This window comes from Buceros rhinoceros, unplaced genomic scaffold (assembly GCF_000710305.1).
Source record: "Buceros rhinoceros silvestris isolate BGI_N320 unplaced genomic scaffold, ASM71030v1 scaffold4743, whole genome shotgun sequence".
Lineage (NCBI taxonomy): Eukaryota > Metazoa > Chordata > Aves > Bucerotiformes > Bucerotidae > Buceros > Buceros rhinoceros.
In genome coordinates this window covers 34,777-52,088 of record NW_010404053.1, presented here as the reverse complement: position 1 = coordinate 52,088, position 17,312 = coordinate 34,777, and the positions used below count along the sequence as shown (strand labels likewise).

At 36.0% G+C, this 17,312-nt stretch overlaps 1 protein-coding gene across 1 annotated transcript in view; it reads left to right on the top strand.

The window, feature by feature from the left end:
* LOC104490869 (brain-specific angiogenesis inhibitor 3-like) overlaps window positions 1–17,312 on the top strand; it is a gene marked incomplete at both ends in the record, with an annotated part of 52,313 nt that overhangs the window by 1,000 nt on the left and 34,001 nt on the right. Inside the window, 4 exons of the mRNA XM_010133217.1 lie at window positions 4,287–4,448; window positions 10,013–10,177; window positions 13,599–13,763; window positions 14,639–14,803. Of these exons, the coding sequence (XP_010131519.1) occupies window positions 4,287–4,448; window positions 10,013–10,177; window positions 13,599–13,763; window positions 14,639–14,803 (657 nt within the window). The remainder of the gene's footprint in view (window positions 1–4,286; window positions 4,449–10,012; window positions 10,178–13,598; window positions 13,764–14,638; window positions 14,804–17,312) is intronic.

The window sequence follows — 17,312 nt, the reverse complement described above, 5'->3', positions numbered from 1 at the left end:
CACACTCCATTCCAGTAAGTTACTGCGTTGAAAATCTTGTGCCCCATAATTATTGTATGGATTTGAAACGAACTTACTCTGTATTTCATAGTTACTAACTTAGAAAATATTCCTGCATCGGTCATACATAATGCTTCCAGTTTATATTCACTTTAGTAAAAGAAATATAATTGCTTCTAGTTATGTTGCATGTTGACTTCTGTAGTAGTAGGGTGCTTTACTTAACAGATTTGCAGAAATCAATATATTAAGTAATTTAAATACATGTATAGTCAGTTGGTGTAGATCTGTTTGGTAAAGAATTTAAAAGTGGAAAAAGTCTGTTTCCCTCCTATTAATCTATAGGACTACTTTTATGGCTAACTCCCAGTCGATACTACTGTAAGCGAATGTAGAGAAAGAAGGGAGGCTAGGACACTCTTGGTCTCCACGCAGCTTTTGTTTGAGCAAGTAGAACTTACTACTTACATAACTAGCTTAGACTTAGAATGTTAATTGCTTACTACATAGAATAACACCTCTGCTTTTATGCTGCTACTTGAATTCATACAATTACTCAAAAAAATAAGTAGATCATCTGTTTTATTTCCTCATATAAGTCCCTAAAACTTCCATATTATCAGGTAAAACTTGTATTTGATAATTTCTAGTCATACATTGCAGTGCATCTATTATGGGTGTTAGAGAACTGCATTATAAATGCTGCTCTTATACCATCACCTTCTGGTAGATTGTGTGTGTGGAGTGGGAGATGAACGTTCAAAATTACATAGGCTTGGTTTTTAAGGCCCTTTTTTGAAAGCATATGAGATATGTCAGCAAAGCATATAAATTTGCATGCCCAACTTTGAGGAAATCTGTATTTTACATACTGGAGGTTAACACATTTTAAGTAGTACTGTGCTCTTTTTGGACATACTAATTTTCATCTCTTCTCCATTTTGATTTTCCTTTGTAATGATCATTGCATATTTTCTTCCCCTCTAATGCATTCATTTTCTTGTGTTGTAATTAATGTGTTATCTTCTTAAACTGATTAATAAGGTTTTTTCTAACATATCTATCTATCTCATGAATTTACCCATGAACTAAGAAGTCTAATAACCTCTAAAGTAAATGGATCCTGAGTTTATGAGGGTTTTTTGTATTTTAATATTTTATTTTGTGTTATAATGAAACCGATGCAGAAGTGTGACAAAATGTTTATATGGTTTAAAAAGGCAGAGAAATAACAATAGAGATTTGTCCCAGAAATACTTATGAACAGCATTTAGTACTGTTAGAACAGTGGAGTTAATCCGCAGAATTTTGCTGGGAATGGAAGAGTTTTAAAATGAGTTTTTAAATGTGGTATTAAAATATACATTTTACTGTTTGTGAGTGATATGAGGCAGCAAAACATTTCATTTTAAAGAAATATTGTGTGAATAATTTATTGTCCTTATTTGTCATTTTATCTGTTTGGACTGATCCTTCCCTTAGGTGTTATGGGATTTAGAGAGTATAATACAGGTAAGTGTTACACATACCAATGAGGCCTTCCATACAGTAAGTTACATTTCCTCTTACATGTCGAGCAGCAGGGAAGAATGAGGGCTTGTTAGCTTGCCACTAGTTAATTTGAGATTCTAGGTTTATTACAATAGATAGAGAAATTACTTGAAATGGAAAACTAGAAGGAAAATAAAAAGGAGCCCTTTTGAAATTTATTTCAGAAAAGGAAAAAAATGGAAAAGAGAGAAAGAAAACAATAGGAGATGTATTTGCCTATTGCTTAGGCAATCTAAGTTTATTCTAGAAAATAAAGTCTATTTGCTTAAATTAAAAATGGTTGACTACAGTGTGATATGTCTTTGAAGATGTTTCCCTCCATTAAAATGTCTTAAAATAAGAAATAACCATACTGCAGCAGTACAAAATACTTTGAAAAACTAAAAGTTAACAAAAAATCATAATGCATTGTGCAAAAGGAAGCAAAGCAGCTGGCGAGATAAATCTGCTCTTTATTTTACCTGATTTCGCTTTTTGCACCATACATCATGTTAGTGTGGAGGATCTTGCTCTGGATGTTTAAGACTTCTGTCTTATGCATGTTCAAGTATATTGCTAGATTCTGCCTTTCATGAAGTGAATATCAGAACTTCTGATAATTGATACTAATTTCAAAATTCATTCAATACAAACACACATCTTAGTATCATGTACTGATATTTTTTCATTATATTCCAAGGGTTAAGAGCAACTTTTTATCACATAAAGATAGCCAAAATTTTAATACTTCGTTTCTGTATTTTATTAGCTATGTCGGGTCGCCATGTCTGTTGGATAAGGGATAATTTGCCCTGAGTATATATGACTGCTTTGCATAATGAGGAACATCTTAAGAAGCATAGCTTTGACTTTTCCTTGTTTGACTTTTCATCTAAACCATTTTAGCAAAGGCAAAGTCAAACTTCAGACTTAGGAAAAAACAAAGAAATATTAGCCTGGAAACCCATAGTAATACAAATATTTTAACCATGTATATGGGGCTTATGGTACATATTCTATAATTGTTAATATCTACCTACATGATAACTATACTTACCATATTATATCATCTAACCTGAATCCGAGCCATGTAAAACCTAATCAGAAAGATAAATTCATATCACAAAAATGATTAAAACAATAATCAGCGATTAATTTCTTTTTTGCCTAGCAAATGTAGAAAATAACTACAAAAATCACTCTAGTAAATTTCTGTATGAAAAATCTCAATATTTTGTTCTTGTCCATAGAAATTTTTGGAATTGTATATAATTTTATGAAAAGCAGGAAGATTTGTGTGCTAATTATAAAGCATTCTACCTTGTTATTGAATAAGAAGCACTTTTAATTTTTTTTAAAAAAAGACATTGTATAGCCTTAGAATTTCTTCTTAGAGGACTAACAGAGACAATCATTTTGCAAAGGTTTCAAGGGAAACAAAAAAAAAAAAAAAGGGCTTACACAGATGCTTGCTACACAATTACACTTTCAGTAAAGAGCGTATCTTAGAATTCTTAGAAGATAACACCAGAGTATTCCTGGTTTGCAGACATTCCCTTAATGGTGACCAATATTTAGAATACTAGAGGTATATTGAGATAACTGAAATGTTAAGCAAGCTATTCAAGACTGAAGGTTGTCTCATGCTGCTGGTTTTTAAGCGAAAAATCCCATTTATTTTAAAAAGGACTTAAGTTTTAAAATCAAGCGTGTAAAAGAGGCTTCAGCATGTCATTTTATACTGATTTTTAATGGAAGAAGGTGAACGTGAGTCCACGGGTTTTTTACTCAAATTGTACAGTGAGGTATATTCATTCTATTTTTGCATTTGCTTTCTGGGAATACTTGAGAGATCCAGTTTTCTGAACATTAATGTCTTTGGGAAAGGAATTCCAGACCAGTGTGTATGGCTGTTCATGGAAACTAAATTTAAGCATTCTTTCCTGCACATCCATGCAAGAAGACTTTATGCATTACTTGCTTTCAAAGAAATAGAAATAATAGAATCTGCTATTTCTCAACAATAAAAAAATGCTATTCAAATGTACAGTATTAATAAATCACATCTGACAATTTTCCACATAGTGGTATGTACTAAATGCAATATTGGGTCTAGTACATCCAAGAGTTTAGCACACCTGCAGGTCAAATGCAAGAAGCAAATCTGTTCAGTAAATGGTCAAACCAAATTTCCCAACCCACCATTTAGGTTAAAATTTGGTAAGCAAAGTGCTTTTCTTTGCCAGGGTACTTCTCTCAAATGCCAAATGACTCTCTTCCACTGAAGAAAATATAAAAAATCAGGGGCTTGGTTTGTTTGGTTTTTTGATCAGAGTTCCCTTACTGGTAGAATTCCCTAAACCTAGCCTTCATTCTAGAGTGTTAAGTGTAAATATCAAAGGTAAATCCTTCAATATTAAATAGGAAGAGTTGTCTATGTTCTTTTAGCATCCTGAGGGCAGTGTTGTTTCTAAAGTGTTGAAGGGCGGTAGTTCTCATAAATTTGTAAATATGCTAAACGATCAAAGTGTTTCCCTCTGACAGGCATTACGTGACTGCAGCATTGTAGGTGTCTTTATTTTCTATTCATTGCACATTTTCAGAGCTGCTTTACTCCATGAATTTTTGAGTATTTATTTTGGTGTGGTACATTTTTCTGTGATTTATAAGAGCAGATGATAAATGAGCTTCAGCAAAAAAAATGTCTCATTAATACTTATGTCTATATTCATGTTTGCTTGTTGTCTTGAATACAGGTGAATCTGGTGTTGAAGAGTGGGCCCAGTGGAGTACGTGTTCAGTTACTTGTGGTCAAGGGTCGCAGGTGCGAACCAGAACTTGTGTATCACCTTACGGGACACACTGCAGCGGCCCTTTAAGAGAATCAAGGGTTTGCAATAACACTGCCCTCTGTCCAGGTAGTGTTAGCAGCCAATAAATAAAACTGTGGATGTTTTTTAACTGTATAATTATAAATATTTGAAACTGTATCTTTTTATTACTTTTTTAACATGAATTTTGTAAGGGCGTTTCAGTTAGAGCAGAGAAGTACAATTCTCCTCAGCTGTGAAGTTTTGTCACATGTGTTGTTATTTTTACTTTCAGAACAGTCAAGACATGGAACAAGAGGGGTTTTATTTCTGATGGTTTCAGATTTTTTTAAAAAATCTGTGTTTTCTGATTTTCACTCAGAAAATAGAAGATATAACATGAGTACCAAATACAAAGTAGGGAAGAAATCCAGATCGCAGAGGCTTGTTAACAGGATGGTTTAAGTCAGCATACGTTGTTTTACACTGCAATTGTATCACCGTTTAGAATACTGTATCCTAGGCAATGGGCCAGACAATGTTCTCTGCACAGTAATGTCTTCATGGACTTTCATCTACATTGTTCTGGCAAGAAAGGGCAACAAGTACCCAGCAAAGGAAGAAAGATCAGACGAAAAGTAACTCTTTTACATCCGGCACAAGGTAATCGGTATCTTGCATCACAGTTTTCCTCAGCGATCTGGGCATAGTTGGAGTTCAGCAGTAGTTATACACTGAAGAGAAGAGACTGGCATGTTCAAGCTAATTGCTGAAAGTGCACATCTCATTTCTTTAGACTCTCCTTTTGGATCTGGTTAATCTAGGATGGGAAGCAAAGGGGAAGGCATGTGCCCTGTGACTACATTAATTTTCCTCTGCTGTGTCCAAAATGAAAAAAAAAAAAACAAACCAAACCAAATTACATGACTCCCTTCAGATACAGAAATGCCTCAGTTCTTTGCAACATTTGATCCCAAGAGGGCGGTGGGCCATCTTCAGATTCTGGTGAAGCTCACTCCATTTTTGAAGTAAACTAAGTTGTCATACACGAAGAATCCCCTGGACTTTATCTGAATAAGTAGTAATATGTAGAATCACATGTATCGTAATCTGTGGAACTCTTATACTGTTGCCATGTGTTAGAAATACCCAATGGGAAGTGCATATGTGATCCCATCAGTCTCTGTACCAGCATTATAAGCATTTAGAGAACCTCTGTAGTAGAAAGCAACTTAAAAGACTGTATGCAGGTAAACCATCACTGTAGTAAGAACTGCTCTCAGCACCTAATGCTTTACTACTGCAGTTTAGGTAAGCAATTCACAATGCATTTTCTAGTATTTCAGGGTAGAGACTTCCAGACAGGGCTGAGTTTAGTCACTTGATGTTTTTTCATACAAAATTGGCAGATACTTCTAATAAGGTTAGGCTAGCTTAGAGTCTGCCAGCGGTGGAATGCATTGCAAAAGCACTCTCAACTTGAAAGTACACAAATAAAAAGTGAAAAAAGAGAACTCTACAAGCATTCCAAACAACCAAAGATAGATTTAAAGATTCCTTTGAACCTTCATGAAGTGTGAACATGAAAACACACAGTCCTGCACTCACAATGAGTTACTATTCTGCCTTCTTTTTTGCTCATTTATTATTACCAAAGAAGAGGAAAGGGTTTAAATCACCTAAATCACCTGATTTTACAAAAATTTATCTTCATTCTCTCCAATAAGGAACAACTACTTTGCATATCAAAACAACAACAACAAAACCCGTGTAATGCAAAAACCAAGGTAATTAATTTGCACTCTGAGTAAACTGAAAAAAGGTAGTTCTTAAAAATCACATTGTCTAACAAACTTCCAAAGCTCACGCAGAAGGACTGCTCCATATTTCTGAGGTCACAAAAGAGCTCTTTCTTTACATGTGAACTCCTGCTTCGGGGTACAGCTTTTGTCTCCAGGCACCGGGTATGAGCAATGGCTGCCAATTCTCACTAGCTAATAGTGGAACTGACAAGATATTTTCATATCACCACATCTGATCTTTCCTAAAAAAACGTCTTCTGGCTCATGGCTGTTTTCAATTCCTTCATTGCCCAGCCTGTATTGATTCTGAGGGTTGCCGTGACCTGGGTTCAGGACCTTGCACTTGGCCTTTTTGAACCTCATGAGGTTCACGTGGTTCCACTTTTCAAGTTTGTCCAGGTCCCTCTGGATGTTACCCCACCCCTCAGGCATGTCAATGACACACTCAGCTTGCTGCCATCTGCAAACTTGCTGAGGGTGCACTTGATCTATCCCACTACGTTAGTGATGAAGATATTAAATAGTACTGGACCAGTAGCACTTGGCCATAATAACTTTTAAATAGCTGTTCCTTTTAAAGCTGAACAAATCAAAAGCATTTAAATCCCAATAAAAATCTCCCAAAATATGCTCGTAGCATGAAGGCCAGCATGTCCTTGTGTCTTTTCCCACTTTACGGTGGTTGGACATTGTGAACGCTGTGTGTTTGCTTCAATATAAATTGGTTCACAGAGCGGCAGGATGGAAACATGCTCTGCAGTAATCCAAACTCATTCTGTTGTGATGTTTTTAACAGATAAATTGGCAATAATCTGAATATTTTTTTGTCCCAACTTTGGACTCTTTCATTTGAAACTCCGTTATAGGAAACAGCAACTTCTTTGTGGGCCAGCTCTCCATCTGGTATAACTTGGCATAGCTCATCTGGCTATAATTCATCAGATGTTATAGGGTATTTGCATTTGGAAAGTAGTATTAAAGAAAAAAAGATAAGTGAAATATCAGGAAAAAATATTCAGAGGTAAGAAATTTTAAATTAAGATGTTATCTTAAAGCTGATCTGGATAATACTGGAGTCTTCTGTAATGCATTTAATGCACTAATTATTCTTGATATTCGTTTGCTGACATTGGTTGTTTTCTTAGTGTTATTCCTTTCCTATCCTTGTCTTTATTAGTTATCTACTAGTTTCAGATATCCAAGTCTATACATACAAGAAGGTACTGTGAAATTTTTGCTTAATGAGCTAAATAGTGTCACAGAAGATGATTTTGGACACAGCTTACTTTAAGCACAAGTACAGACAGAGGCTGCTGTATATTTGAGTCTACCCAAAGTGAAACGTTTTGTCTTGGTTTATGTTCAGATCCCATATCACAAAAGAATTATTCTGTGTTGCTGCTGGCATGCAGTAACTCTTGCCAGAAGAGATACGCAACCTTTTGGTTCAAGACAGTGTCTTCAAAGAGCCCCTCAGCTCATTTTTTTGTCATTTTTAAAGGAAGACAACTAACCTAAAACATTTTGACAGCATCAAAACTCCAAATTAAACAAAGGACTTAAACTCACATATATCCTGGAAAACCTCACTCTGTGTCTACATAGTATCAAGACCATTCTAAGGTATTTTTTACAGAATAATCTTCTAATTTTGGTTTTGCTTTTTTTACTTTTTGAAGTTCTTCTTGTTGGGCCTCAGCATCTTAATATCAGGAGCATCTTCTACCAGGAGGAGATGAAATTATATCGTTGTAATTACTGACTACATTTTGGAATCTGACCTGACTAATTGGTTACTCATTATGGTTTCTCATTATTGGTTCCTCATTAGAGATATATCTGGATTCAGAATATAGCACTTTTCCAATGAGAAAAAAATCTTCAGATCATCTGGCTGGATCAGAGTAGCCGTCTAAGTGTAGTACCTGTTGAAAAAAGATGAAACGTAAGGGATTATATGCAGAGACAGTCATTAATTTACTTGTTTTAGAAGAGTTTGATTTCCTGGTTCTGACCAAAATATCAGAGTTAATCAAGGTTTCTAAAATAACTAGACTAAAATCTGACACCTTAACATTATTTTGGGATGTTCCTGAGGAATGTTGCTGCAGATTGATGTGATATTTAGAATAAGATAGTTTTAATTAAGCTAGGCATATAGGGCATGGAATAATTGTAGTGTGTTTTGACCACTTGTATGCAACCAACTAAAAACCTTCCATCAATTGAGGTGTTACCTAGTAGGTTAAAATTTTCCCTGAAAGCTTGACATTTTCTGTCAGGTACAATTTCTCAGAAGTCAGCTAACAAACTTCTTATCTCAACATAGCATCTGAAGTTACAATTTTCCTTTTAATGAAATGCAGTAGAACTTACCTACATGGAGATTTCCCCTTGATCTTACTGATGATTTTGTGATAATATGACAGGGAGCGGAACGTCCTTCCACACCCTTGCAACCAAAAAAAAAGGGTTTTATTTGTAGGAACTGGGTGGGTGATACATGCCTTCAGGGCAAAAGAAAGGAGGATACGAGAAGTTCTTTCCCAGTGATGAAAAAAAAATGAGGACAAACCAGAAAATCTATTTCTCCGGTAACGTTGTGAACCATTACCAATGATACACAGAGATGTTATGCACTTTCACCCTCCAGACACCCTTCAAACAGACAGGGTTGTGGAAACACAGAGTTACGTGATACCGAGTGTGATGCTTAGTCTGGGTACTAAGCCTCTGGATTTTTCTTAAATATCTGGCATTACTACAGTTCTCATTACTACCTTCCTGTCTTCACAGAGCCTAGTTTAAATCTGTGCAACTGCTTTTCTTTTAAACAGAAGAAAAATAACTGAAGTTTATTTTGCAGTATTTTTCGATTTATAAAGAACTGTTTTACCAGTGCATGTATGGAATTGTCTTACCAGTACATGGTTAACTATAATATATTAGAGAACTGGCTGAAAATTTAATATCAATTGTTTCTGAAAAGAGAATGTATATGGTATATAAGCTCATATGGATATTGTATATTAAGTTTCTCCTTCAGTGGAAAAAAATTAAGGTAGAGAAAGATGCATTTTATATGATTCGTTATATTAATTTTATGGTATACTTGTATAAAAAGATTGCTATGTTTGTAATTTATTGTGTACTCTGAACTTTAAGTTTGTTGGGTGAACTTTTTTTTAAGATAGAGCAATGCATGTATTGCTGTGTATGTTAAATCAATGAATTTGATCATGTAAGGAAAGAGAGCATATCTCTCTTGCTTATGTAGTCTTGGAATTTTGGGGGAAGATAATCTAGCATATGTGCTGCCATGTTTCCACCAGAATTTAAACAAATGAAATAGTTTTAAGATTACAGCCCGAATTTATGATGGTGACACAGTAAGAAATTATTGCATTCATTCTTGTATTTTCAAAAGAAAGCTTAATTTTGGTTGCTTCGAGGTTTTAGTGTTGCCTTGATGCATAAAGTACATGCTTGATTTTCACAAAGACTAGACTTCCGAAAATCAGGACTATTAAATATCTCTCCAGTCAGGCACCAAAAATATTATAACTAACTGTTGAAAAGGGAAGCCATCTTTCTTAAGAGAATGAAAGGAAAGATAATGTGGTAGTGCAATTAGTTTAATGTTAGAGAAAATGTTTCAAAGTTGAAGGTATTTTAGAGAAAGCATACTTTTAAAATTGATATTGACTAAGTTTTGTAAAGGATTTGTTTGTCAATGCAAAGATTACCTATGTATTTATTTCCTTCAAGTTGGCAGAAAAAATGCCATTTAAAATATTGATCTTGTTTATTTTGAAATCCTTCTGTTATTGTGTGTCGGTTTCTGGTTAAAATCTGTTTGGTTTGTTGCAGTACATGGCGTTTGGGAGGAATGGTCGCCTTGGAGTTTGTGTTCATTCACATGTGGTCGAGGCCAAAGAACTAGGACAAGGTCATGTATACCGCCCCAGTATGGGGGAAGATCATGTGATGGACCTGAAACACAACATAAACCTTGCAATATTGCACTCTGCCCTGGTGAGCTCATATCGCCACTCTCTGCTTTATTACAGTGCATTCAATGTGGGTTGTTTGTAGTTTTTTTATTGCCTTTTGCACATGGAAAAAAAAATATGCCAAGTGAGTAGATGGGGTAATGTTCCCAATTCTGGATGTAGTGACTAAGGATATAATCAGGGTGGTAACTCTGGTCGAGACACCACACGAGAGGACAATTAGTTTCTTCAAGATACTCTAGGCTCTATAGGACATGGTATGTTGTGTAGGAAATCTTGATTCAGAACTGGTCTTGGAGAAACAAAAGGCAAACAAGGTTGCACAGTTTGTGTCCGCCATATCTGTTTGAATCGTTTGCTTAAAGGTTCACTGTAATTGTTTATTCATCAAACGACAAACGTATTTGGGAAATTGTAAAATTTCAATTGTTATTAATTTATTTGAAATGTATATTATTTACCTATGTGTAGAGAGAAGGGCTGACACAAGCTAAGATATTATTTGGATCCCAGTTAAGCCCTTACGATAAGGATTTTAAGTGCCACATTTCAGGGAGTTAGTTGCTAAACCACTTTCAAAAAAATACCCATAATCAAGTAAACAATGCATGGGCTTCATGTTAAACGTTACATCCACTGAAACTAACAACAGAAAAAATAATCATTATTTAAAAATTTATTTAAAAATTTTTGTCCATGTGTTATGATTAATTTTGACCAAAATGTTCAATATGGGTACCTATATATATTTATGTATGTATGTCTATATACATATGTATACACATATATATGTATGTATGCATATAATATCTACATATTATATGTGTGTATACATGTAAGTATTACAGGAAGTTCAATAACGATGAAGAAGATTATATACACAATGATAATTTATGGTTATTGAACTCATCGTAAGGTATTAAAGAGGTGTCAGGTACCTGTAATGAGAAATCTCTTTCATGAGTTCTGTCTGACAGTACGTAGGTTGCCCTTGCAGTGGGCTCATTGAATATCCACAGTTCGCAACACTGCTGCAAGTAGATTCTCCATCACCAGAGCTCTTCCCGAAAAGGGGCTGATGGGCATTTCATTAGAAAATGGTTGTCTGACGATTTGAAAACAGAGATGATGGGGCATATGGAATTTAGTGCCTCACAGGATTAAACCTAAATCTCTTAGATCTCTATGAACCTGATCTTCGCTTTTCTTCTCATCAGCAAAGCATACTCCAGGTTTAGGACAAAATTTGTGGAAAATTTTTGAAATAATCCAATATGGGTATGAAGCAGAGTTGACAACAGAAGAAATGCCAAATAAAAATATCAGAGAAGAAGTTAATGTGTTCAGCTCACTTCAGTATTGCAAAGAAACACAAAAGATACTACAACTAATCTGTAAAAATAGGCAGTTATTTGAGAGTTCTGGATTTAGAGCAGTCATTTGTACCGAAATTAGCTTCACTGGAGGAATTTATTTACTGGTTGCATTTAAAAGTAACAGTTTAAATTTTTGCCAACTGTTAAGATTCACTGTAATTGGAATGTTAAATTTTAAAAGGGAATCTTCATGTTTAATTCTTTATTTTTTTTTTTTTACTGATGTTTCTGAAATAGAAAACTCACACCCTATTTGCTCCTAAAGATAAAGAAGGAAGACGTATGAAATATATATGGGAAGCCAAGGAATGAGTTTTCTCAAAAGGCACTGTAATAATTATTTTGATCTTTCCTATCCTAAATAATACTATATACCAATGAATAATACTGAAGAGGGTGCACTGAAATGTAATTTCCATAATGTTTTCCTCTTCACATAAACCTTTTATGATCAATGAATGCAACTAGCTTCCATGTTTGGAAAGGTCTCCAATTTCTGCTGAATAAATTATCAGGGAGCAGCTTCATAGCTTGAGAGGCATCTGCGCTGAGAAGTGGTTCACAACAAGGCATTACTTAGAATATTTAATATAGAACTTTAGGAAAAAGCCTCAAAACCTCTCTCCCTTTAATTCACTGGTTGCTGATACGGATGGTGTATTTGAACCGTTAGAAATATTCTGTGGTTACTGTCAGCCAGCGTTAAAGTAGTTCACCTCTGTATTTCACTGAACAGGGGCGCACCCATATAGACACAGTATGTTCAATCACTGACTTAAAGATTCTGCTTCCTGCTTTAATTCCTAACATTATCAACGTAGGAAGCTGCTGTTCCAACTCTCCTTTAGAAGAATCCTGGAATGAGGGGTTGGCAAGTGCACCAAGTGGAGTTACCCGTTTCTAGTGGAGGTGCTTTTTCAGCGGTAGTAGTTTATAAACCCAGGATTTCAAGGACGAGGATTAATCAAAATGGTATTGCAACCTACATTTCGAGTTTATATTGGGTAACTGCAGGAGGTGCGGTGAGGAACTGACGACTGCTGAAGTTTGTATGGACGCAGAATTCAGAATTAGCACAGCAGTAGCAACGTATTTCATAATTCTTACCCGTTTTCAAAAATACTGTCTGGTCTTATTATCTGTTACAGAGCATATAATTTTTCACTTGCTTGGAAACTTTATATTTTTTATCTTTTGGGGAGGTTTAGAAACAATTTATCTCAAGAAGCTTTCTGATATATGAAGCTGAAAATAATAGTCCTAAACTTTTGCTCATGGGAACATTCGTCCAAACTAAAATGTGTGGGCTAATACAAAATACTAAATTGTTTAAAAATTCAACTTGACAAGTTCAGAAAGAATATTTTGCAATATGCAAACGCAGAAGCAGACCTGAGGAGAAGGCAGGCCGTTTCTGTCCTTCTAATTTTACCTCAAAAGAACCTTGAAGAACTGGTGTCATTTACCTTACAGGGAGGGTGAATGGTAACAGTATATTCAGCGTTGTAAGTTTAGAGAACCGAGACTGTACGTGAGGCGAAGTGGTAGCTCCTGTTTTCTTTTCCTGTTCAACTAAAGAGCCCTAATTTCACAATCAGGACCAATAATCCTGTAAACTGACCCATCTGAGTGATCGCTGCAGCTGCAATAAATCACTTTGAAGAGCTCAGCGTTTACATGGTACAAGATTGGCCCCCACTTTTTCTTAAAAAGACAAGGCCAGTCTTTTTAATAGGGCCTTGCTTTTAATAAGGCCTTTCAAACTGTACAGTATGTGAGCAAAATTGTAATTTATCCCTCGTTATATCAGTTTATTATTAGAGGAGATTAAACATTCTCTGCTTGAAGAAAAAGGAAAACATTTTTACACTGTTTTAAAGTATCTTATAAGGGCAGTTTCTGTATTTGATTGCTGTAAGAAATGGAGCATCTTCAGGCTAGGCCCAGAGCCAGGGCTGCGTTCAGGCCTAGGTTGAAACCCCGTTAACCTAGAAGGAAGCCGTGAGGCTCTGCCCGGCCTAGGTGGTAACTCTGCTGTGTCCATCTCTTTCGTGCCTGCCGTGGCAGTCGACGGTCAGTGGCAGGAGTGGAGCTCGTGGAGCCAGTGCTCGGTGACCTGCTCCAACGGCACACAGCAGCGGAGCCGGCAGTGCACGGCGGCGGCCCACGGCGGCTCCGAGTGCAGAGGGCCCTGGGCGGAGAGCCGGGAGTGCTATAACCCCGAGTGCACGGGTGAGTAACGACTGGCGCGGAGAACTGCAGCTCTGCCTCTCCTGCTCAGGAGAGGCTCAGGGGCTGGTCTTGCTGAGCTGGGAACTGGGGCTGTGCTGGCAGGATCCTGGCCTGCCGCAGGTGTCAGCATGCTGCAGAGGGACACAGCTGCCACCTCCAGAGGAAGGCCTGGGACCTCGGTCTTTTTCATTTGATGAGATAAAAGGCTGAAGAATATGTCCAGAAAGAATGCGTGATGGGCTGCCTATCAGCTTCTTGGTTTTATCACCATTTAAAGGACATTCAACAGTTCTAAAAAGATGTTTGAGGCCTTAAAACCTCAATAAAGTGTTTCACGAACCTAGAAAGTGAACGTCTATGAACTGATTCCCTTTCACACTGAGACTACTTCATGATCCTCTGGAAGTATAAAAGCAGCCTGAAGGTGTGGGTAAAATACATTTATACCTACTTTTAAACATCATTTGCACTGTCAGAGCATGTAAAAATCAAGCTCCTGAAATATCCCATGCAAAAATATTTTTATTTAGTTTTTTAAAGGGTGCCTATGCACATTGGAAATGTGTATCATTACCATACAATAGCATTATACAAGTATGTGAAAAAAATACAAAAGGGACAATGTCTATTTGGTAGTCTAAGTGAAAGTTAATGTGTACCAATTATTTTTATCTTGAAATGCAAAGCATTTAGACAACAATTTCCTATTTAAGAGCCAAGTAGACTTCCCCATCTTCCATGTATGTACATCTTCCACTTCTGTCAGTTCTTTATATCTGGAGGGCTTTCCTCTCTTACCCAAGTAAAGAATATCCTATATATCTGCCTTTATGACTGTCTTTATATCACCACTGTAACTATATTTTTCCAAACAGCAAATGGCCAGTGGAACCAGTGGGGCCACTGGAGTGGCTGTTCCAAATCCTGTGACGGTGGCTGGGAGAGGCGGATAAGGATCTGTCAAGGTGCTGCCGTGACTGGGCACCAGTGTGAAGGAACTGGAGAGGAAGTTAGACGGTGCAGTGAACAAAGATGTCCTGGTGAGATGCAAATACGATCACTGTTATTATCTACGCTACAGCATGGCTTACTTTAATGCTTACCTTCAGGAGAGACAAGATCAATATCCATAGAGAAATAGCCATGAAGAGCCATACCTGGCCTGGTTTTAGACAATTGGCTGCTGTTTTTCTTAGTAGAGTTATGTTTATGTAGCTAGATTCAAACTAGCCAGCCCTATTGGATATATGAGCAATGTATCATGTTTTAAATAAATCAAAATAAATAGTGAAGAAAGTTTCCAGAAAAATTCTTTATTGTCTGGGTATGCTGTATTATTTGGATCTGCAATGACTTACTACAGAAATTCTCTCTGAATGCGCTGTTTCTCAGAATATTGGGTCTAGTTTTCTAAATCATGGAACTCCTTTTATCCAGTGCACAAGAGAATTGTTTGTAATATATTTGGGGTGAATTCCGGTGCGATAAAAATAAGGGAAAAAGGTGAACCTTTCTGTACTGTATAGGATGAATGAATGTATGATCAGCATTTTATAAAAAGGAAAGTAATTTAAAATTAAAAAGGCACATCTTTCCTGTTTTAGTATAATGCTTAAATATATTTCTTTGCAGAACATTTTATTTTGGCTTCCCAACATTTTTGAATCTTTCTCACTGAAAGGTAATAAAAGTGTACTTTTGAATTTCTTCCGAAGCGATGAATAAAGAACAGCTGGTGAATCTGATCATATTTATCAGGAAAGGCACATTGTCCTAAAGTAAAAGAATGCATTGTTGAACAGGTGTAAGATAACAAAATAAGGTATAAGAAGTGCAGTTTGTCTCAGTCATTCACTTGGGAAATTATTTGTTCTGAACTGCAAGTCAGGAAGCAGCAAAAATCAGTCTAGTAATCTCTTGGACTTCTGGACATTTCGATGGCTGTGTTCTGTCATAGTCAGAGAAAGGACTTAAATGGCAGGGATTCTTCAGGTTGGGAAATGGGAAATATATCAGATGTGAATTTTATGTTATCAAGCCCACATTTTCGTATCAGACTGTTTGCAGTACAGTAAAACCATGACTCTCACTGCATTCAAAGAACAATGAAAGGACTATTTGTAGTTACAAAGTTATAATGCTACACTGGAAAAGTTAACTAAGTTTAACTTATTTCTCATATGATCTCTTTAATTTTAACAAAACATTCATTCTTTGAAAAGCAATACAAGCCAGCATGTGCATTGGATTCCTGAACAAATTATAATTTCCATAGTTAATACAATTGTCCTCCATAAAAGCACAGCACTAAGAGAGGCTTAATGTGAATCTTCTTGATAAGCAGACGTTCAGATTAACCAGCCTCTGCTTATAGAACCATTCTTGACATAATTTGCATTTGTGTATTTAAAAGTTAAACCATGCTGCTACAGTCCAATTTTCAAAGGTTGCCACCTGCTGTTAATAAAACATTTTACAGATAATTTTACAAGTCAAAAGCACACAGAGATTTATGTGTCTTTTGGCAAATTTATTTACTTGATTAATTCTGGATTAGAATCAGTATGCTTATAGAAACCTAAACCACCTTTTCACAACCTATACTTGTGTGGAAGATTATACATGAATAGCAGATTTAATTTATCTGGTTTTAGACTGACATTTACTAAAGCATCTCAGATTTCAATGTAGATGGTGGATAATTTGCCTAAATTTTATAAAGGTATGTACAGATTTACATTTTATAAACACCAAGAAAAACTGAAAAGTTATATAGAGCGATGGTTGTTCACAGTATAAGCAAATTTAGTGATTCGTGGACTTTTTTTTCCATAGCCCTGAAATAGTTCATAAAAGCTATTTTTGTCTCAGTGGTTTCTTTTTCTGTGTACATCACTGAGAAACATGAGAATCTAAAGAGATAATTTTTATTAGCATTGCTTTGCCATTAACATAAGACCAGATCCTCAGCTCTGTAGATCTGCATAACCTATTTGTGAAGTGGACAAAGCTGCACCTGTTTGTATTGTCCTGGGGTCTAGAGACTTACAGGAAGTTAAATTATAGCTCTATAAACTGTGGAATCAAAAGAAGCATAAAACCTTTTTCTATTATGCTGGACTCTGTTAAGAAGATGATTTGCAAACAGAGCTGTTCAGTCGACTGACTGAAAATTTTGTCTGGACTTCTGCATTATCTGAACATTATACCAGATTTTCCTCATAACTGATCAGTGTTATCTTCAGATGGTTTGGGCAGGGATTGAATTACATTGGACGCATTGGACAGAAGGTGAATATAAGCAGCACTTGGAAAGGCAGGCTCATAACTATTGTCTGATTGTTGGTTTCTCAAACAGCATTGAGTATTTTTCTTTGTGCTTTATTTCTTTTCCCAATTATAGATTTTAAAACTGTGGTTGTTTCCTTCCATTGTATAATATTCTCAGAAGGAAAAACAAAATTTAACATATTCATCAACGACCTGGAAGAAGGGTCAGAGTGTACTCTTAGCAAATTTGCTGATGATACAAAAATGGGAGTAGTGGCT